The sequence below is a fragment of the Onthophagus taurus genome, chromosome 1, assembly GCF_036711975.1.
Source record: "Onthophagus taurus isolate NC chromosome 1, IU_Otau_3.0, whole genome shotgun sequence".
Taxonomy (NCBI): domain Eukaryota; kingdom Metazoa; phylum Arthropoda; class Insecta; order Coleoptera; family Scarabaeidae; genus Onthophagus; species Onthophagus taurus.
In genome coordinates, this window is record NC_091966.1 from 23,035,787 (window position 1) to 23,058,405 (window position 22,619).

The following is a 22,619-nucleotide window of genomic DNA, read 5'->3' on the forward strand; positions in this document are numbered from 1 at the left end:
TTTATTTAAAAATTAATTTGAAAAACAATAATAATAGTAAGAAAAAGACTGACATTTAAACGTCAAAAATATTTCTGACAAAGATTGCAAAGCCTACTAAGACTTTTTCATTAAAAATTTATTCCATCTTTTGATCGACAACCCAGTTGTTTAACGGGCAGTGTTTGCTTTATTATTTTTTTTCTCAAAAATTAGACGTTTTTGGAAAAATTTTAGACAGACAAAAAAGTTTTAGGATACTTTCATCTACCTATGTAACATTTTTCTAATTTATTTAACAACTGCATAAAAAAAAATTTTGCAAAAATGTAAAGGGTATGGTTACGTTTAGTAGTTTAGAAGGGTAGGTTGAAAGTACAAATAGGGTCAAAACCTGCCCTATGATGAGTTAAACATATTCCCCAAATTTTATTTTCCTAGCGTTTATGGCTTTTGAGAAAAAAAAATTAAACTAAAATTTTCAAATTTGGTTATTTTTTAATTTTTCAAAAATTTTTTTTTGAAATTTTCTGCCATTTTTGGAGGGGTGTAGCTCTATATCAAAGAACCCTTAAAATTCGCTAAAAAATCACTCCTTGCAGTTTGTTGCAGTCATTCAGATACACTGTATAATTTTTTATTACATGTAATGAAATTTAGTTCAATCTTAAAAGTTGTTGAAGGTCATTTTTTGTATTAGTTTATTTTAAATTATTTTATACTACTAGTTCTTCTGAAATAAAAGCTTATTTTATCCAATTTAAATAAAGGCGCCAAGTTCATAAACATATCTATTTTGTTTAAAAAAATAATGTTGGTACCATTGCTTGTCATGTATACGTTTTGACTATTTGAGGTTAACATAATTCTGTGGTATTATAATGAGAAATAATTGTTATGAGTGTAATAATTAAGTGTAAACGGTGTAACCAAGTACTTTTTGACGAACAATCTACATCATTATATCTCAACGCACATTCGGACGTTGTAATCACAGAGCACAATAACGAAAATTGTACTTCCTTAACAGATTTGTTGTGTATATCTGAAGTTAACCTTCCTGAGTGGATATTACAATCGGTCCAAGAAAGTAACTGGTGTAAAGGTAAAATAAACTGTAGCAACTGTATTGCAAGAATCGGATCTTTTGATTTTATATCTGGAAACAAGTGTTCATGTAAAAGTTTTGTTCTACCACCAGTACATATTGTCAGAAGTAAAATTGATATATTTAAAATATCACGATGAGATTTAGATTTTGTGGGGATGCAGATTGCCCGGATTGGGTTTTAGCCGAGATAAATATGCTCTCAAAGTTATCATCTGTAAAATTAAAATCTTTAACACAAGTTGTTGCTCAAGGAATTATAAGCCCACCAATTGATGTAATGTTTATTACATTATTGAATAAAATAAATCCTTTAGAGAACTATGATTTACTGTAGGTAAAATTTACTTTGATAAACGTTTTTAAATGAATTTTAATATTATGAATTTAATGAGTTTTAAAAAATCTTTTATTTTCATGTTTATATACTTAATTTAAATGAAGACTCTTAATTCTATGCATTTTATTTCTTAAAGACATAGCCAGTTATAAATGATACACAGTTTTAGAGATAATTTATGTATTTTGTTACAGCAAAATTAAGTATACTGTATTAATTAAGAAGTCATAGAAAAACAAGCTTACTTTTTTTAATGGAATATCTTGTATATTATACAATATTTAAGTTTTTTAATCCTCACCGACTATGCAAAGACATGAAGAATCAAATAATTAGAGATATCTAAAAAATTAAAAATGCTTGGTAGGAATATTTCAAATTGTTGAGTATTAAACCAATGGGAAATAAGGAAAAGTACTCAGAATATAAAGTGTGGGAATGATGAGAACATGGAGAAGAAATGCAATGAAAAAAATACAATAGATGAAACTCACAATGCATAAAAAAATAGGAAAGTATCAGGTATTGATAACATTTCCTCACAATCAAAAGAGAAGGTCTCAAGGAAACTTTATATGCAGATGGTATCAATATTATGAGCAGAACAATGAAAGCTGCGGAGGAAATATACAAAACAATGAAAGAAGCTGCTATAGTATGGTAATTAAGAATTAATAAGGAAAAATAAATGTAATGCTGCAAAGCAGAATCAAAACCAAATATTTGGAGGATGAAAAAAAAAGAAATATAAAAAAATATTGGCATTGAAAGACTCCTTTCAATGATAATAAAAAGAAAAACACATGGAGTGACATGGAAGGGAAGGCCACAGAAGAGATTGGAAGATATGGTACTAATCTTGCTACTCACACAAGTCTGTTGTTTGCCTTTCTGTTGATGTGTTGGTTCTCTTCTTGTTTTCTGTTTAGTACCCATTTGTTAATATTTTTTACTTTGCACTCCTTTCTTCTATTTTCACTTTGTTGTCTGTCCTATAAAGCTTTCCCCAAAGCCCTAAGAATTTGTTGTCAGTTGTCTCAAGAAGTTTTCTTGTTTATGATGTATTTGGTAACGTTTCGCTGTAAAAGTCATAATAGTCTTTTGTATATTCTTGTTTTTGTGGTTGGATTAATGTTTGTTTTGTCAAATCAGTTGGTTGAGGCATCCAGTTATTTTATTTGCTTTTGTTACCTGTTGTATCCACGCTCAGATATTGAAATTTGATTTGTCGCCCTATGGTGAATTGATTTCTATCTTACATGTACAGGGTTGTTTAGACATGGTCATACATCTTCTATTTTCTGCGGATATTTCGATGCTATATTTCCTCCTTGTGGTGTTAAAAATATGTGTAATTCTTTGAATCACTTGACGCAGGACGAATACTGCATTAGTGCATAATCTTCAATTTCTCTTGTTATTACAAGTTGCAAGTTATTTTCAGTGCTGTGTCTAATAAATGTATACTTCGATAGTTGCTTGGTTCCTGTCTATTATCTTTCTTAAACATGAGAATCATTACACTACTTTTCCAGGCATCAGCTATTTTACTTTGTAATCAGATTTTTTGATTTAGACTTGTTAGTTCTCGTTTCAATTTCGTTCTGGTGATTTTCTATTTCTTAACATTTTCACAGCTTCTTTCACTTCTTCATACGTTATTTGTATATCTTGTCTGATCTGTGGTTTGTATATTTTATATGAATTCTGTTACTTCTCTATGTTGTTTCATTATTTTCCACACCTGTATTTGTGTTCCATAAAAGCCCTCTAACTTTTCGGAGAATTTTTTCCAGTAGCCATTTTTAATGGATCTTACTAGAAAGCTTGATTCGTTTCGATCTTATTTATAGGTTTCGTGGACTTCTGCGGTTTTTAGTGTTCTGTACTTTAAATAGGCCAATCGTTTTTCTTTACATTTATCTTTAATTCTTTCTTCGTAATCCTTTCTTAGCAAAATCACAGCGTTCTGTTGTTACATCTGTTGCTGTTTACTGTGATAGTTCGTTTCCCTTGTGCTTCCGTCACTGCATTTTATATGTTACTATCTTCTGCCAGCTTATGTTTATCTTCTTCGTTTTTAATTGACTATTAATCATTATATTCCATCATATTCTGAGCATAATGATTCTATATTTAGTTTTTCTATGATCATTTGTTCTGTTTTTTTTGTCTAATCGTAAGTATTATTTTGATTCTAAAGTTGCCCAGTACCAAACTATGTTCACTGCCTACATTTACCGAATTTAATGTTCTAACATCGATTATTTGTGTATATTTCTATCGGTGATTACGCAATCTAACGAAGTCTTAACCTCAATAATTCTCCTACCAATAATCACTACCAACCTTACAATTATCACATTCAAAAAAATATGATTTAAATCCCTTATCTCCCCACATGAAGACGACGTAGCCAAATCTATACTATACAAATGTGACGGGAACAAGCTATGATCCACTCTCAATCTGTATATTGTTGCAACAAAATGTTTATTTATATTAATTTTGTCCTTGAACCAAGATTTTCCTTTAACACATGGGCCTAATATATCCCAATGTCTTCCCCTTAAGCACTCTTGAATTATGCCATTCTTGCTGCCATTCATCTGGCGCTTCCGTTTGAAAGTTTCCAACGATATCTCTCCAGTCTACCTTCTACCGTCCCCACCCGCCAGCGAATCAGCCACTTCGTTTCCCTCATTACCTTTATGTGCCGGTATCCAACACAGGACAATGTTGATCTTTTTCTCAATACATTGAATAATTATACCTGTCACTTTATATGAAATAATGCCTGTCTAGTTTGACGCCACCACAATTCTTCAATGATGTTAAAGTACTAAGAGAATCTGTAAATATAATTGCTGACGAAATATCATGATTCAATGTATAATTAAGCGTCCAGCAGATGGCAAACACTTCAATCACAAAAATGGACAATCCGAATGGCATCCTTCCAGAAACCCTCAGTCCCAATGCTGGACAATGTACTCCAAACCCTATATATTCCTTTTCTCGCACAGATCCAGTCTTTGAAGTGAAAAATGTCATTCGACCACAGTTTATGAGATTCGTTAAAAATTACATTAAATGGAGCCGTCAATAGAAAGAGTGCTTTTAATTGCCGGAATTCCTAACATTATCGGACTGTTGACCATTTCTAACATTTGAGCGAATACATTCAGTTCAGTGTTGTTAAATACCCGGGTATTTATTTTCAAGGGTAAATTTCCTGGATATATACCCGGGGATATTTACCCAAGATGGGTATTTAGAGGTATTTCTAAAATTTAATTTAAATAGAGTTGATGGCAGTTTTGCAAGCACTTCAAGAATGCAGAGTCGATTATCGATATACCAAACTTATTTATAACATCTACAAGAATGCTACAATCACGATAAAATTGCATGAAACTACTGAAGAGAGTAGAAGTAGTAAAGTACTGATTGTGAGTAAAACAAGGCGATACACTGATGAACCCAAATTGTTCATCACAGTCCTGGAAAGTGCATTTAAACAACTGGATTGGACCCAAAAAGGCATAAACATTGATTGCAATGCTAAAGTAATTTGCGCTACGCGGACGCTATAGTTCTTATATTGGATAGCCTTGGAGAGATTAAACTAATGCTGACCGACTTAAATGAGGTGTGTGCAAGAGTCGGGCTAAATATCAACAAGGAGAAATCAAAATGTATGATAAATCTTGTTCACTGCTCTAACATTAACATTGGGGATAATGAGATTGAGAGGGTTGACAGCTATGTATATCTTGGCTATGAGGTTCGTGAATCGAGAGATAATCAAACAAGCGCACTAAACAGAAGGATCACAGTCGTATGGGCAGCCTACGGGAAACTTAGAGACATCTTCAAGAGAAAAGGCCAAGAAAGGCTTTCAATCAATGCGTGTTTCCGGTTATGACATAAAACTTTAACATTAACGGTACCCACTGCCAGGAGATTCCAAGTAACGCAAAGATAGATGGAGGGATCGATCCTGCATACGAAATGAAGACCTATGAAGAAGAACTGGCGTAAATGATGTGGTCAACATTGTGGCAAAGCTTAAGTGGAACTGGGCGGGTCATGTCGCGCGAATGACGAATGAGCGGTGGACAAAACGGTTGCTTGAGTGAAGACCGCGAGCGAACAGACGAAGTAGACGTCAAAAGAATGACCAACAATTGGATTCAGACAGCACAGAATAGAATCGAATGGAACAGAATAGGGGAGGTCTATGTCCAACAATGGACGGAGGGGACTCCTTGATGATAATAATCATAATAACTTGATCTAATCTAAATTACGACAGATTCGTCTAATGATAATACGTCTTTGATTGTTGACAATTCGACGTCTTCAACGTCCTCATCATCTTCCTCTTCATTTTTTTTTGAATCTCTTATATTTTTACTGGTATCACTTTTATACCCACTGTTTGGGTATTTACCCTGGCCCGGGGTAAATACTCGAATAAATACCCATTTTAGAAATACCTACCCGCCGAGTATTTACCCAGCGCCCATCACTGATCCAGTTTCTTAGTTCTTCTTAAATTATTTAGTCTAGGTGCTACCTCCTTATACATACTCATCACAACTAAGGCTATCTTTGATGTTGTCTTTTTATTTCTGTAAATTGAATACAGTGTTAGCAGTGTGGCAAAAACATTAGGTCTCAATGTATAATTTTTGATAATAAACTTCTTTAGTAACAATTTAAATCTTATATCTATAGGAAGATCACCCACCTTCACCATCAACGCGTCAGTAGGTAACAACTTTGACATACCCAAAGCCACTTTAGCGCACTGAAACTGAATCGTCTTTAGTTTATCAAGCAGATATTTCCGCAAAGGGAAAAACATCCATAAATAATATTCAATTCTAAATTTTAGCAGTGACCTCTACAGTAATACGAATATAACTGGAGAACAGAGATAGGCTTATAATATGCATGGCTTGTTACACGATAACACGATGTTCAACATCTGTTCTTTTCACAATAATTTGGAATTTAAACACACACCAAGGTGCTTTATGGATTCCATCACTTCAATACACCGTTCATCGTATCAATACCTCTAATCTAATCTCCATATAATTACATTTCAACCAGTGCTCCGTTGAAGGAATCAACAGCAGCCTTTGCCAAGAGGACTACATCATCTTCATAAATGACAGCCTTCACACCAGATCCTGAAACGCTTTCATTCAAATCGCTCATGTAGATATTAAATAGTAAGGGGCTCAATGGACTACCCTGGGCTAATCCTTTATAAGATATCCTTTTTTCTACTGCCCATTCTTGCATGATTATAACTTAGGTTCAATTTCTTGTCCTTTAAGAGATTATGTAAAATTCGACTTAAATCTCCCAGAATCTTCTTTTATTCCAAAATTCGAAGAAGGATAGGGATAGCTACATTATCATATGCAGACTCCACATGCATAAATAGGCCACCACCACGTTACCCCTCTCGAAAGCAAGCACTGTCCCACTCCCATCCCCTTTATAAAACCAAACTGGTATGTATCTAACTCATTCTTATTCTTCAGCTGCTATTCTATTCTATTCAGAATAACCTTTTCCAATCACGGCTGCTAGCAGGTGTTCTGCCGATCTTAGGTATAGGAATAACACAAATGTCTCTCCAGCCATCAAGAATAGGATCCCCATCGTTAATCCTATTTTTAAGCGACACCAGAAAAATAATAACTGCCCCTAAGGCGTTCTAAAAAAATACAAAAGAAATACCATCCACTCCAGGTGACGTAGTAGCCCCTTCTGTCTCCGCCGTAACGGAGGAGATTGCTCCTTCGTTGCAAATACTCCAAATATATTTTACCAAGATCTCAACTTATTTAAACAAAAATAGTTTTTTTATTAAATCAATATCCTCACATATACAGGTGTCCCCTATCTTCCGCATCAAAGAATTATATGGTTGAATACATTATTCTGAAGCGATTTATCTAATAAAATTTTTCCGAAATGTTTATAACAACCGCACGGGAACTGTTTAAAGTCATCCAATAGGAGATCGTAAATCAGACTCAGGCAATCGATACCACGTGTACTCACCAATAGATTCGGCACGGAAAGAGAAATAAACTTTATCCGTGAATATTAAATTCTGCTATTGGACGACTTTAAACAGTTCCCGTACGGTTATTATAAAAATGTCGACAAAATTTTATTAGAAAAATCGCTTCAGAATAATGTATCCTTCAACCGTATAATGCTCTGATGCGGAAGATACGGGACAGTCTGTATTCTTTTGACATTATTCTAAAAACTGTCAAGTGTAGGTATGTTACGTGGCATACATTTTTACTCACTTTTATTTTGAGTAAATATTATGGTGTTCCTTAAACAAAAAATGTAACTGTTTTTCTATAACTTTTCACTGACCTGATACAAGATTATCCGCTCAAGTGGAACGCCTTAAGTACTATGAATGAATGTAATATAACACTGTTAAAAAATGCGAAAATCTTAAATTTATGTAGATTTTCTGTCGATTATTTAGAGTAAGGTGGTACACAATATTGTTTATATAATTCTCACAGCGATAATTTAATACTAATAAGTATCTAAACGCGTTAATAACTGGTTTTGAATAATGTTGCCATAGGCTATCTGTCTTTCATAGGTTGTCTAGAGAATTTATTTTATTGAATATCCCTTAAAAGTTATGTTAATTAATGAAATAATAAAAATATTGTAGATAGAAAAAGCCGAACAGATTTTTACTGATTCAAAACTTGATGAAGCAATTGATTTAAAAGCCTGTATAGCTTGTTTGGGTTTTATATTGACATCGACTATCAAATTTAACTGTGACCACAATGCTTTACATAGCGAATTACAACAATTGGGTTTACCACGTGAACACAGCACTTCCATCAAAAGGGTGACGAGCGAGAATTGTTTGGATATTGCTACAAAGTTAAAAGGATCATCTTTAAAAAGTATTCTTTTTTCATAAGAATGAAAAATAGTTTCCTAAACTAATACCATAACACTTTTAAACAATGTGACAGTTTAATTAAAATTATTATGAACAAGTTTAATGTGAATAAAAAAAAATTATACAACAAATTGTATAACCTGTTGGAAAATAAGTGACCTTTCAAAACAGGAACGCTAAAAACACCTGAGTTGGGTTAATAATCTTACCAAAAATGTCTGAATGAATCGGAAGTTCCACAAAGAAAAATAAAAAACTAATAAAAAATAGAAACGTGTGTTGGTTAATGATGATATTGTAATTGGCTTGTAACATATAACGATGATATAAAGTCTATACATGTGCATTGTGAGCCAAAAGAACCGCCTTCACTAACAACACAACAACTTTTATTTCTATAAGTATGAAGGCTTTCACGGTTGGTGTTAATTGAACTAAAACTAGAACTAACAGTAGACTTAGAAATAAAAACTTTCGGGTTGCGGGTTAACCCGATCGAAAAAAGGGTTTCACGACCTCAAAGAGTGTTCAGAAACAAGTTCGAAGTTGTTTCTGAAGAAGATTGCAACATGGCATCCAAAACGTCAAACACTTTTTCAAAAGACAAAAAAAGAAAGAAACTTTCTGGTGTGCTAGTGTTAGTTCTAGTTTTAGTTCGAGTTTTATTTCTGTTAACACGTATATCTACATATACTTATAATTTTCCCGAAAAATGTTGTTTCTTAATGAAAAAGATTTGTTCCGGCATTTTTGTAACAGAAAATAAAGACGAATATGGTTGTACATCACACTTTTGCATAGAGATAAATAATTTTAGTTTAGGAAGCTATTTTTGAATTACATTACATTACACGATATATACATATATTGTTATAAATAACACTAATACTGCAAAATGTTGCATTAGAATTATACAAGTAATAGTGGTTCTAAATTGAAAGGGAGACAAAATAAATGTTTTAAGAAATTGATTCCGTGTTTCAACCATAACAGTTTACTACTGATTATAGCTATTTTGTGACCGGAGAATATTCATTTACTAGAAACTAAATATAACGTTTTCAAGCAATTATTCCCAGTCTTGACTCCGAATAACCATCATAGAAAAAATAATAGAAAGAGAAATATGTATGATTTCACAATAAATTCTTTTGTAAGTTCTTGGTTCAAAATGATAATAACATTTTTGGAAAAGCTTTTTTTGTGTAATTTAATAATTATTTATCATTCACGTTTTTGCAGCTTTTTACTAACACAATTGAGTAGATTATCGTATTATCAGATTGTGTTATTGGGCATAGAACATTACGCTGTATACTGTTTTGTTGAAAATGCGCATTTTTTAAATGACTCTCCCTTTTAGAAATGAATGGATTAAGACACTATTAAAATTTAACCGTTTAAGGGTTTTTATGCCTGCAATGTTGTGACGTAGAAATTCTTCTGAACATAACATTATCAAGTATATCGGAATTTATTATACTGCGAGTTAACAGTAGTATTAGAAGATTAACTTCAGCAAACATAGTTGTGGTTAATAAAGACAGTATAAAGTGTATCACTCCTAAATTTCTACTGACAAGGGAAGTATCACGACTGTGTCTCACCGATTTCGATGAAATTTGGTACAGTCATAGAATGGGCCAAAATAAGGTTCGCACATTTTTTTATACGTGCGATAAAAGCCTCTGGGCGAGTTATAAGGGTTGAAAGTTTGGAGAAAAAGTACGTTTTCACTTATATTTTGAAAACGAAAAGTGCTATCAAAATTTCGTAAATTGTAGCTGATATTCATTTTAAAATAGCTTTTGATGTATCACACATATACCAGAGGGTTAAAAGGGGCGAACTACCCCTATTTTTTCGGGTTTATTTAAAAACCACCCTATCGATTTTGATGACGTTAAATATACTTATAGTGCATTCAAAAATATTAGCTAAGTGTTTTTTCTTATTCATCGTAGATTAACCCTAGCGATGTTACGAAGGTTAACATGTAACTACTTTTCGTAAGAATGATGTGATAAAACTGTCAGGTATTTTGAAAATACTTTAAACAAAACCGTAAATTAGTCGCACAATAAAATGTTTAGTGTAAAATAAGGCATAACACAGCATTGTTGGGGTTAACCACCCCTTAAAAATTAATTCTATCCCGGGCGTTACTTGTTGATTACGACGAAATTTAGCACTGCGTTTGTTTTATATTTGAAGTAAAAATTTTTGAAACTGGTTATAAAGGTTACAAATTAGAGGTTTTTTTTTAACTCTAAAATGAAAACTGCCATCGTAATTTGTTAAATGTAGTATTGTTTTTTTTTAAATCTATCTATATCGATGTTCCACGAGGTGAACTACCCTCATTTTCTTTAAATAATAAATATAAAACTACTAGATAAATGAGATATTTTATTTATTTATGAGTTAAAAAGCAACTGACAAAAAATATGCTTGATTATACCAAAGTAGTTTATTTTATATTACTAATTGACGTTTTTTATGTTCAATGTTAAATCTATTTTTATTCTACATAGTGTTGGAAAAAATGAAAATCGTGGAAAAAATGTTTTAAACATAAGGATTTTATACACCATGCACATTGGCTTCTCACTCGAAAAGCAAACCACGGGATTTTCAAAATGATCTGGTGTCTCCTCTATATAGCCACTTGCAAACCATGCGTATTTAAAAACGTTTATAAACCGAGGGGAAGACAACTGGTTATGCGTTAGGGATTGCAATTTTAATATATTATCCCTCTGATGTAAAATGACATCATACTGGTAAAGAATAATCTGATCAGAGAATCTTCTAATAAAATTTTTCCATATTCTGAAACCAAATACATCTAGGGGCTGTATTTGACCTGTTGTAACTGCAGGTATAGATAAATGATTAAAATTAGCATCTGATGGAGTTATTTCACTAATAACTTCCGGACAATGGCCACTCCAAGAATCTCATAATAATAATGATTTAGAACCACTATTTGGAAAATATACATTTTGTAGCCAATTTTTCATGTGTTCTAAAGTTAACTTTCCAGATTTTGATGCCAAAACGTATATATTGTCTGCCTTAAACATTGTAGTTGCTACCCTCGGTCCAAAGCTGCCTGAGGTTTCTTTTAAAACAATAAAAAGTGGTGAAAGAAGTTTCCCATCAGCAGATATTACGGGTTGAATTATGTAACTGTGCGTTGTAGATGACACCGACTGGACCATACTTTCTACGCTTTTAATTCCTAAATCGCTTAATGTTCTTCCCGAATGGAATTCCAAGTGAAAACCGCTCTGATCCGAATTGTAGGTGTTTTCAGGTCCATATATTTGGATTTGTAGTTTTGCCTCTTTAGCAAAATCTTTTGCTAAAGTTTTTACTCGATCAACATTTCCAATTTGTTTTCGGGATAGAAATGTTGTTATTTTTCCAACCATTTTTTTTGTCAGTTGCTGTTTAACTCATAAATAAATAAAATATCCCTCGTAACATCGCTATTGTTGATCTACGATGAATGAGAAAAAACACTTAACTAATATTTTTCAATGCACTACAAGTATATTTAACGTAATCAAAATCGACAGGGTGGTTTTTAAATAAACCCGAAAGCACTTTTCGTTTTCAAAATATAAGTGAAAACGTACTTTTTCTCCAAACTTTCAACCCCTATAACTCGCCTCAGGGGCTTTTACCGCACGTATAAAAAATGTGCGAACATTATTTTGGCCCATTCTATGACTACCAAATTTCATCGAAATCGGGGAGACACAGTCACTTCCCTTATGAGCGAAAAACATGAAATCTTGCAGCACAACTTAGAGCACAAATATTTACAAATATAAGAATGTCCACAAATTTATTTATTGATGCAATATTTCACGGTGTTCACGTTGAAAACTTCGATTTTGCGATATTTTCAGGAGATATATAAAATAGCTTCAAACAGTAGTATTATACAGGTGTCTCCGAAATGCGTGTACAACGGAAGACCACAGATTCCTTGGTTAAAAATAGGTCGATATAAGTTATCTATATCCGAAGATACTTCATTTCGCCGCTAGAGGACTTCAAAGTTAGTAAAAAGAATTCTTTTATTTTTTTATAACTCGAAAACGCGCAAATCAATTGAAACCATTTTTCAGATGTGAGTTCCTAGGTTCAATTAACGTGTTTTTATAGTTTTCGATACAATTTTAGAAACACAGGAATGATGGAACAGTCATGTGTTCACCGGATATTACTTCATTTTTTTTTTCTGGCCAGGCGACAATTACATTATTGTAATTTCTGAATAGCCCATTTAGTTCTAAAGCGTTTTTGTCTCTTATAAGATTTAGATTACATATGTGATTAAGTCAGAAAAAAGGTATTTTTAAATATCTGCAAGCCTTGTTTACGTTATTGCAGTTACATTAGTTACCTCATCGTAGTTGGCACTGATTTCAACTAATTGCAATTTATGTTTAACGTCAATACAATATCATTAATTGATCAAAAGCATGGGAATTCAATGATCCTCAAAGCTTACAGTTTTAGGGAAAAACGTAGTCGTATTTAGTTGATTCAGTGCGACAAAGAGAAACTTTTAATCAATTCTAAGAAACAAAAGGATAATGCATGTGTTATTCCAATGATAAAACATAACTGTAGTATGCTTTGCATTTAACTGTCAGTTAACATCAATAAATCGTGTTTATAGTAGAAACCACGAGAGCTGGCAGTGACAGATCGCTTAAAAATGGTATGAATCAAGATATGGACGTACGACTTAGATTATTTCACCACATACATTTAAATGTAGGTTATGTTAGTAATGGAGATGAATGAAGTTTATATGTCAAACATTGTCAAAGATATTATTTAATGATTTTATTTTATGATTTTCCTTTAAAAAAAACATTTTCGACTTGTGAAAACACTAACAGATTCATGACAACGCTCACAAGACGTTTCGATTTGAGCTTATAATTATAGAGTTACACCCCTTAGAAGAATAGACGTACTTTTTTGACGTGGCCATTTGAATTGTACAGCAGACATATCAAACTAATGCTATCTCTTTCTAACACACATTACTCTCTAGCGGTTTGTGAACTACGTATGGCATTTGTAAGAGCGGAAAACGATGATTTACTGCCAGCTCTCGTGCCGTCTACTATAACGATATTTTTATAATGGATACTTACACATATGATGAGCAAGTAGATATGATTTTAGTTTATGGTCTATGTCAATTTAATGGTCGCAAAAGCGTTCGAGTCTATAGGGAAAATTTTCCTAATCGTCCAGTGCCAAATCACCAAACGTTTGGAAATATCTAAGAAGTCTCAGGTAGCTTGAAACCGAAACACACAGATTGTGGATGTCAACGTACAAGGCGAACTGTAGAGTTGGAAGAAAGAGTTCTTGAAAGAGTGGCAGAAAATCCTAAAGGAGTTAGTACGAGGCGCTTAGGAAATCAACTAGAAGTCTCTAATGATGTTGTCCATAAGGTAATAAAATTATTACACCCATACCACCTTCAAAAAGTACAAGAGCTTTTACCTGTGGATCACGAAATGCATTTGACTTTCTGCCAACTCATTCAAAACGGAACAATCCACGACCCACATTTTAGTAGAAGGATTTTATTCACCGATCATGTTTATGCTGAAGAAAATTCGCGTATGACCACAGCAGTCCATCATCAGCATCAATTAAAAGGTCAATGTTTGGGCTGGAATTATTGGCGATAACATCATTGGATCGGTCATAATGCCAAATCGGTTAAATGGCAAAGTTTATTTAAATTTATTAAGACAGTCGTTACCGGATATGTTAGAAAATTTACCTTTATTACTTCGTCGCGATATGAGGTTCATGCACGATGGTGCTCCGCCACATTTTACGATAGCTGTTCGGCAATATTTAAACCAACAATATCCTGGTCGATGGATTGGAAGGGGAGCTGATGCCCCAATAAAATGGCCAGTAAGATTACCAGACCTTACACGTAGGGCTTGCAATACCGGACCAAAATCTCAATACCGGTATTCGGTATTCAAAATTTTTAAAACCGGGATACCGGTATTAATACTGGTATTACTATAAAAAAGTTTACTCACTAAATATATCTAATTGTAAGAATTTTTGCCCTCTGCGGCGTCATCTCTACTAACAACAGGTTAATTCCTACTATACTTTTAGATTGGCAACAAAGCATAAGATACAGAATCTGAGAAGATAATCAAAAAATGGAAAGATATTAGGAATCTGTACAAAGTACCAATAAACTTAAAGGTCTGGATACCATTATTGTTTTGTTATCTTTCACTTGGTCCAAAGGTTCAACTTCACTGCCTCTGTGGAATTCTTTCGAATTCTTGTTTTGGAATTTTCTGGAAAGGTGCAGATTCAAGAAAGAAACTTTAACATAATGGCTCTTGGTAGTTTGTCAGACTTATCATACTACGGTTATACTTGGTGGGACATTACACGAATCAAACTGACCTGAAACACCAATATGGAGTAAAAACTCCAAAAATAGTTGTATGCAGAGACTATTTTATTGTTGGTTAGGTATGACAAATTTATTGTACACGAACATTAAGTTGTCGTCATCAAAGGTTGAATCTTCGTTATTTTCAACATTCTGTCAGAGTACAAAATGATATTTCTTGTAGATGGTATTCCCACTGATCAAAAAATGTCACTTGAAAAAATGAGGTTAGTACGGACATAAGATAGATAACAAATTTCTGTTTGGTCAACATCATTTTCCAGCACAGCTTTAAACAAACACGGTCGTTTTCAATCGGTCGCTTCCGGCTAGCATTTTTTTAATGAAACGTCAAAAAATGTCACTTGAAAATGTAAACTTAGAACAGACAGAAAATAGATAACAAACACGAATCCTCTACGTCATTTTCCAGCACAACATCAAACTAGTACGGCGGTTTTCGAAGACATCGACCGCCCCTGGCCATCTAGGGCGCTAAATAAAAATAATACCGATATTTTGCCATCAATACCGGTTTATAATACCGGACAAGAATTGTCCGGGATCCCGGTATTGCAAGCTCTACTTACACCGTACGATTATTTTCTCTGGGGGACATTGAAGTAAAAAGTCTATGCCTCTACAATTGATAGTGAAGAGTAATTACGAAGAAAAATTTTGTTAGGATTTAATACATTAAATAATCGCGACACAATGAACAGAGTGCAATTTAATTTTTTACGACTAGTAAATTTATGTATTTTGAAAAACGGTGGTCATTTTGAACAATTTTTGTAAATATTTCCTACTTTTTGTGTTTGTTGTGTTTATTGTTACCTTTTGTTTCTTAAAATTGATTAAAAATTTTTGTTTTCTAGTACTGAAACAACTAAATACGACTACGTTTTTTCCTACTGTATGCTTTTAGGATCATTGAATTCCCACGCTTTTGATCAATTAATGCTATTGTATTCACATTACACATAAATTGCAATTAGTTGAAATCAGTGCCAACTACGATGAGGTAACTTTTACAACTGCAATGACGTAAACAAGGATTGCATATATTTAAAAATACCTTTTTTCTGGCTTAACCACTTATGTAATTAAAATCTTATAAAAGACAAAAACGATTCAGAACTAAATGGGCTATTCAGAAATTATAATAATGTAATTGCCGCCTAGCCAGAAAAAAAAAAGGAGTAATATCCGGTGAATACATGACTTTTCCATCACTCCTGTGTTTCTAAAATTCTAAAATTTCTAACGGCGATATGAAACAACTTTGGATATAGATAACTTAACTTAAATCAACCTATTTTGAGCCAAGGAATCTGTGGTCTTCCGTTATACACGCATTATGGAGACAGGCTGTATAAAACCTTCAAAACTTACTAGTTTATTTACTAGGTACTTTGTATTAAAAATAGGGGTGATATGTAACCTTTCTCATACGAGGTGGGGTATCATATACCCCAGCTTCAGAAAACCTGAAAAAATTGAAAACAAAAAAGACGCGCGAGATCGTGTTCTATGTAAAATTTTAGAGAAATAGTATTTTATTTCCGGGGTATGTCATACCCCACCAGTGTGGCATGTGACATTAATTCAACTCGTATGCGGAGGGTTAACTAATAGTTTACATGATTTAAAATAAATTAATAATTAAAAATAAATTATTTTGTTTTCCACTCTAAATGATACCACTGTTATTTGAATAATTTCAACAATGATACAGTTGCGGACATTAAATTTTAACCATCGTCAAAGTTTTTGTTTGGCGTCCTTAAAATTATCGACTGTCAGTAATGAAGTTTTATTATCCTTAAATGTTTATGCCTTTGGAAACTTTATCACGCCTCATAGTTTTTCCCGTAAGTTTCCCGAAGCCCCCGTATATTTAGAGAAAGGAAAATTGTTCTTGTTAAGTTTAGACAAAATTAACCACTAATTTTTTTTCGTAAATTCGTGTACAGGGTGTCCAAATTTCGATGGGTTTGCAGGGTATCTCAGTTATTATGAAAGATAGAAAGTTGCGGGTTTCGCGAACCTGAGCTACTTTTTTATGAAACTTACAATGGCGCAAACCAAATTTTCATAGATCTCTTCGTTTTTGATATACAGGGAGTGTTTCAAAATTTACGATTTTCAGACACCTCCTGTATCTCGGCTATTCGGAAACGTAAAAACGGGTTCTAATAGATTTTTTCACGTAGAATCCAATGGTGCACGTAGAATTTTTCTAGTCATCACGATTTTTGAGTTATAAAGAGTTAAGTATTTTAGAAGTTGAGTATTCAGTATTTGATCTGTGTTTATAACTCAAAAACCGTGATGACTAGAAAAATTCTACGTGTACCATTGGATTCCACGTGAAAAAATCTATTAGAACCCGTTTTTACTTTTTTACTAAGTTTCTGGATAGCCGAGATACAGGAGGTGTCTGAAAATCGTAAATTTCAAACATATGTATATGTATATCAAAAATGAAGAGGGCTATGAAAATTTGGTTTGTGCCATTGTAAGTTTCACAAAAAAGTAGCTCAGGTTCGCGAAAGCCGCAACTTTCTATCTTTCATAATAACTGAGATACCCTGCAAACCCATCGAAATTTGGACACCCTGTACATTCTACCAATCATGATGCAATGCTATAAACTTGAAAAAAACTCATTTTCAAAAATTGTATTAAGTTGTGTAAATGACGCGCTGCTAACGCATATTATTCATATTTTGAACACACTTTCCAACAGAATTAGTTTGTAAAGTATCTACAGTGATTGAGTCAGGCACTGAGTACTGAATAAGTCGTTCAAATTGGAAAAGCATTTGTTCGATAGATTTTGCGATATCAGGGTCACCGTTTTGAAAAATACAGTTTTCACAAAAACGCGTTTAATTTGGTTGGGGTTCAATCAGATATATAGGGTCTTTTCAACGCTGTAATTTCCGAACGGCTACGAATATCGGAAAATGAATTTACCCACATAGTCTACACTGTATTTGAATGCAATATACAGGGTGTCACACAAAAAACGCCCCAAGCTGTAACTCTGTCATTTACATTCCGATTTTCATGAGCGGGGTATCAAATGAAATGGTTTTATGAATACTATGATTCATGCTACAAATAAATTTTTTCCAAGGCCGTCTTCAATTTTAAGCGATTATTAACTTTTGCTTTTCAAATTGCTCTATATATTTTTCTTTACGTCATTGGATAGAGATTGCTTTTCTGAATCCACTGATGTACAATACATCCATTTTGAATATAATTTTAGTAGAGAAAAGACACCTGTATATACAGGTTGCCACACAAGAACGCCGCTAGCTGTACCTCTGTCATTTACCTTCCAATTATCATGACCTAGCTATCAAATGAAATGGTTTGATGAATACTATGATTCATGCTACAAATAAACTTTTTCCAACGCCATCTTCAATTTCTAGCGATTATCAACATTTGATTTTCAAATTGCTCGGTATGTTTTTCTTCACGCTATTGGATAGAGTTTTTTTTCTGAATCCATTAATGTACAATACATCAACATTAATTGTAATTGTAGCATAGAAAAACATTAATATAGTTTCTGAACATTCTCTTAAAGTCACTTGTATTATACTGTAGTGTGCCATGGGATAAATGAAAAAACAACTTATAAGTATCATTTACAACTGCTTCGGGCATTGACATAGCATTTAATGACTGTTATCAGTTTTGCGTGTTATTTTTTCCATGGAACACTGCAGTATTACAGAAGTGACTAACAAGGAGACATCGCAGTTGACTCTTCACCAATTTTGATGAATTTTTTTATGGTGAATCTATATTGAATATAAGTAAGTTCCCCCAGAGCTTTTGATCGAATGGCCCTTCTAAAGGGATTTATTAATTTTTTAAAGTTACGATTTTTGAGAGTTGTTGTTATAAGCTATAAAGCGACTCCGTTTTACATATCTGTCCGTAGTGCAGTGAATGAATGCCGCGCTCCTGCGCAAGAAGCCCAGGATCGGGATTCTCGGAGTTTCTATTTTTTTTTTGTTTTACAATTAATTATTTATTGTAATACTCCTAATCTATTGTTTTATTTATATCAATATATACGTAATTATATTTATATATAATTGTAATATAAGTTTACGTCCTGTTATATCCTTTGAAACAGAAAACACGTGTTATGAGGTTTTATTAAAAGGAATTATTAAAAAATTCCAAATAGTGATAATAAAAAGTAATTAAAAAATTACAATTATATATAAATATAATTACGTATATATTGATATAAATAAAATAATAGAGTAGGAGTATTACAATAAATAATTAAAACAAAAAAAAATTGAAACAACCGAATCCCGATCCTGGGCTTCCTGCACAGGAGCGCGGCATTCATCCACTGCACTACGGACAGATACGTAAGACGGCTTCGCTTTATAGCTTATAACAACAACTCTCAAAAATCGTAACTTTAAAAAATTAATAAGTCCCTTTAGAAGGGCCATTCGATCGAAAGCTCTGGGGGAACTTACTTATGTTCAATATAGATTCACCATAAAAAAATTCATCAAAATTGGTGAAGAGTCAACTGCGATGTCTCCTTGTAAGACAATGTTCGGAAAATGTTTTAGTTGTTTTTCTCTGCTAAAATTACAATTAATGTTAATGTATTGTAGATCGATGAGCTCAGAAAAAAATCTCTATCCCATAACGTGAAGAAAAACATACCGAGCAATTTGAAAATCAAGAATTGATAATCGCTTGAAATCGAAGATGGCGTTGGAAAATGTTTATTTGTATCATGAATCATAGCATTCATCAAACCATTTCATTTGATACCTTGTTCATAAAAATCGGAAGTTAAATGACAGAGTTACAGCTTACGGCGTTCTTGTGCGACAACCTGTATATACAGGTGTCTTTTTTCTGCTAAAATTACATTCAAAGTGAATGTATTGCACATCAGTGGATTCAGAAAAACAATCTCTATCTAATGACGTGAAGAAAAATATATAAAGCAATTTGAAAAACAAAAGTTAATAATCGCTTAAAATTGAAGATGGCCTTGAAAAAAATTTATTTGTAGCATGAACCATAGTATTCATCAAACCATTTCATTTGATGCCTCGGTCATGAAAATCGGAATATAAATAGCAGAGTTACAGCTTGGGGCGTTTTTTGTGTGACACCCTGTATATAAGAAAAAATCGATTTTTTTTAAGCAGTCACATGGGATGGCCCCTTTATGTTTTGAAGCACCGTCTACGCGCGTTCCTAGTAACATACATCGACTGCACATAAATAAGTCATCGGACCCTTTGTATCATTACTGTATATTTAGCAAAGATACATTATCTTTAAATTCATAATATAAGTAAGTTTTGACATCAAAGTTTGCCAATAATATTAATTCCTCTAATTTACTGTCTAAAACTGTACGTATTCTATTGTGTTATTTCACAAAACATATACCATATTTTCTCATCAAAAATAAGAATATTAATGTTGGTTTTATTTTTTAGTAAATCCATTGCAAAATTTCATGTTGCATATCAACGAAAAATCTAATTTGGTGCATTTCAATATGAGTATAAATGATAAATCAACTACAGTTGTGATGACGCCATATACTAGTGATATTTTATTGGAAAATTTAAAAGGAATAAGAGAAAGTATGAAAGAAATGATCGACGATCCATATAATATATAATGTATTTTTTTATATAAATACATATACATATAACCTATCTCAATGTGTTTTATTTATTTTAAATAGATTTGTTTATCAATAGGAGAAGCATGTGGTTCGTTTTGGATGTATTTTCAAGATCGAATATGAGATAGAACTTAATCTCTATAAGTCCTACTGAAAGAATTGGCTAAAAGTGTAAAAATGTATAGGAGTACTCTATTGTGGAGTATGATTAATAATCTAATTTTCTTAACTTATAGTTAGAAATAATTACGCATTTACCATGGTCAAACATAATTTTACTAAATTAGTTGAATATAATTATATAGATGTATTTTGGTTAATCACATGTATATCTACGGTTGGTTGGTCCGCCTACCCGATATGTACACCAAAACAACTTCAAACCGGAGTTCCGCAGTTACCACCTGTAATTTTCTTAGAACATTATCAAACTCCGAGGTGAACTTCTACGCAGATGACTCGCAAATTTATTTATCGTTTCCTCGTAAATATCGTAAACCAATAAAGGTCAAGGACACGTCTCGCAACTTGGGTTTAAAGCTTGATAGCGATTTAAGATTCCGTGAACATATTACTAGTAAAGTTAGGAAATCGTTTGCTGCTCTGAAAATGATATATGCTAGTAGATATTTGTTGACGACATCAAATAAAATAAGATTATGCGACAGTTTAATACTTAGTAATTTTGATTATGGTAGTACTGTATATGGTCCTTGTCTTGATACTGATACGGCATGTCGAATACAGCGTGTACAAAATTCCTGTTTACGAATGATTTATAAACTTAGACGACGAAAACATGTTTCTCATATGTTACAGGTTGCTGGCTGGTTAAACATGGCTAATAGAAGAAAGTTTAGATTGCTTACTTTTTATCATAAACTTTTAATGTTGCGAGAACCACGTTATTTAAGTGATAAGATAAGGTTCAGAACGGATATCCACAATCTAAATGTTAGAAATAAGGGTCTAATTTCTCCTCCGCAGCATGCAACAGCACTATTTCAAAAATCATTTACTTTCACCCTCCCGAAGCTTTACAATCCCCTACCGGGAACTTTGAAATCGGCACCACCAGCGGTAACTGTGCACGCAACTTGAGATCTGTTTTATTCAGTGAACAGACTTTGTTATGATGAGTGAGCACTATAATTAAAATTTTAACGTAAGATGTAGGCAAGATATAGAAAAGGGAATATTTTTGTTTTGTTTTTCCGTATTATAGATTAGTTTTCTTTAGTTATTTTTAGTTTATAACTCTTTGTCTTTTGGTTTTATTTTTAAGAATATTTGTTTTTTTTTTTCATTTGTTTATTAATTTTGTGTTTTTTTTTGGTTTATGTTTATGTATAAAACAGGGTTGAGTGGAAGAGAAGGACTTAGGTCCTTAACTACGCCCTGTATACTTTCATTATTAAGTTATAGATAATGCAATGATTTCAAATGTCAAATAGACTTTTTTAAAGAAATTGATTTTTTAGTAATTTTTAGCAGTCGTAGATAAAATACTGTATATCACACGCGGGCTAGAGCATAATTACAGTACTCGTGTGATTACACGACTCGGTCTACGACCTCGTCGTGCAATTCTTCACACTCGTACAGCAATTATGTTTCTAGCCCACTTGCAATATAAATAACTATTACACTCCGTTATACTTACAGCGTCATTTTTCAGCATTACTACACAGATTTTTATGTCAACGAAATGTTGAGCATAAAATAAACAAGCCTCTAGCCAAGTACCCCATCGTGTAACTACGGGTGATGGAGGTAACGGTAGATCTGGACACATTTCTCTATACAAGGAAATTCTGTGAGGAGCTTTTAAAAAAATTTTTGCAAGAGCTAATTAATTTATCTACATCTGGAAATGTTTCCCTAATGAATTCACAAAATCGATGAAGGCCATGTGCAACGCATGTTACATGCAATAAATTAGAATATGTAACTTTTAATATTTGTCCAGCTTTTAACATGTAAGCAGCAGAATCGCTAACAAATAATACAAACTTATTGTAGTAG

At 32.8% G+C, this 22,619-nt stretch overlaps 1 protein-coding gene across 1 annotated transcript; it reads left to right on the plus strand.

Annotated features, from left to right (window-relative positions):
- The first annotated feature begins 806 nt into the window (after positions 1-806).
- On the plus strand, positions 807-20,625 carry LOC111414370 (COMM domain-containing protein 4). The gene is made up of 3 exons (XM_023045690.2): positions 807-1,364; positions 8,164-8,407; positions 20,401-20,625. The coding sequence occupies exons 1-3, from the start codon at positions 1,224-1,226 to the stop codon at positions 20,586-20,588; spliced, it is 573 nt and encodes a 190-aa protein (XP_022901458.1). The 5' UTR covers positions 807-1,223; the 3' UTR covers positions 20,589-20,625.
- The last annotated feature ends 1,994 nt before the right edge of the window (positions 20,626-22,619 follow it).

Coding starts and splice junctions, on each gene's coding strand:
- LOC111414370 (XM_023045690.2), top strand. CDS start 1,224: ATGAGATTTAGATTTTGTGGGGATGCAGATTGCCCGGATTGGGTTTTA. Junction 1,365..8,163: donor TTATAAGCCCACCAATTGAT/GTAATGTTTATT, acceptor AAAATATTGTAG/ATAGAAAAAGCCGAACAGAT. Junction 8,408..20,400: donor AAAAGGATCATCTTTAAAAA/GTATTCTTTTTT, acceptor TTTATTTTTTAG/TAAATCCATTGCAAAATTTC.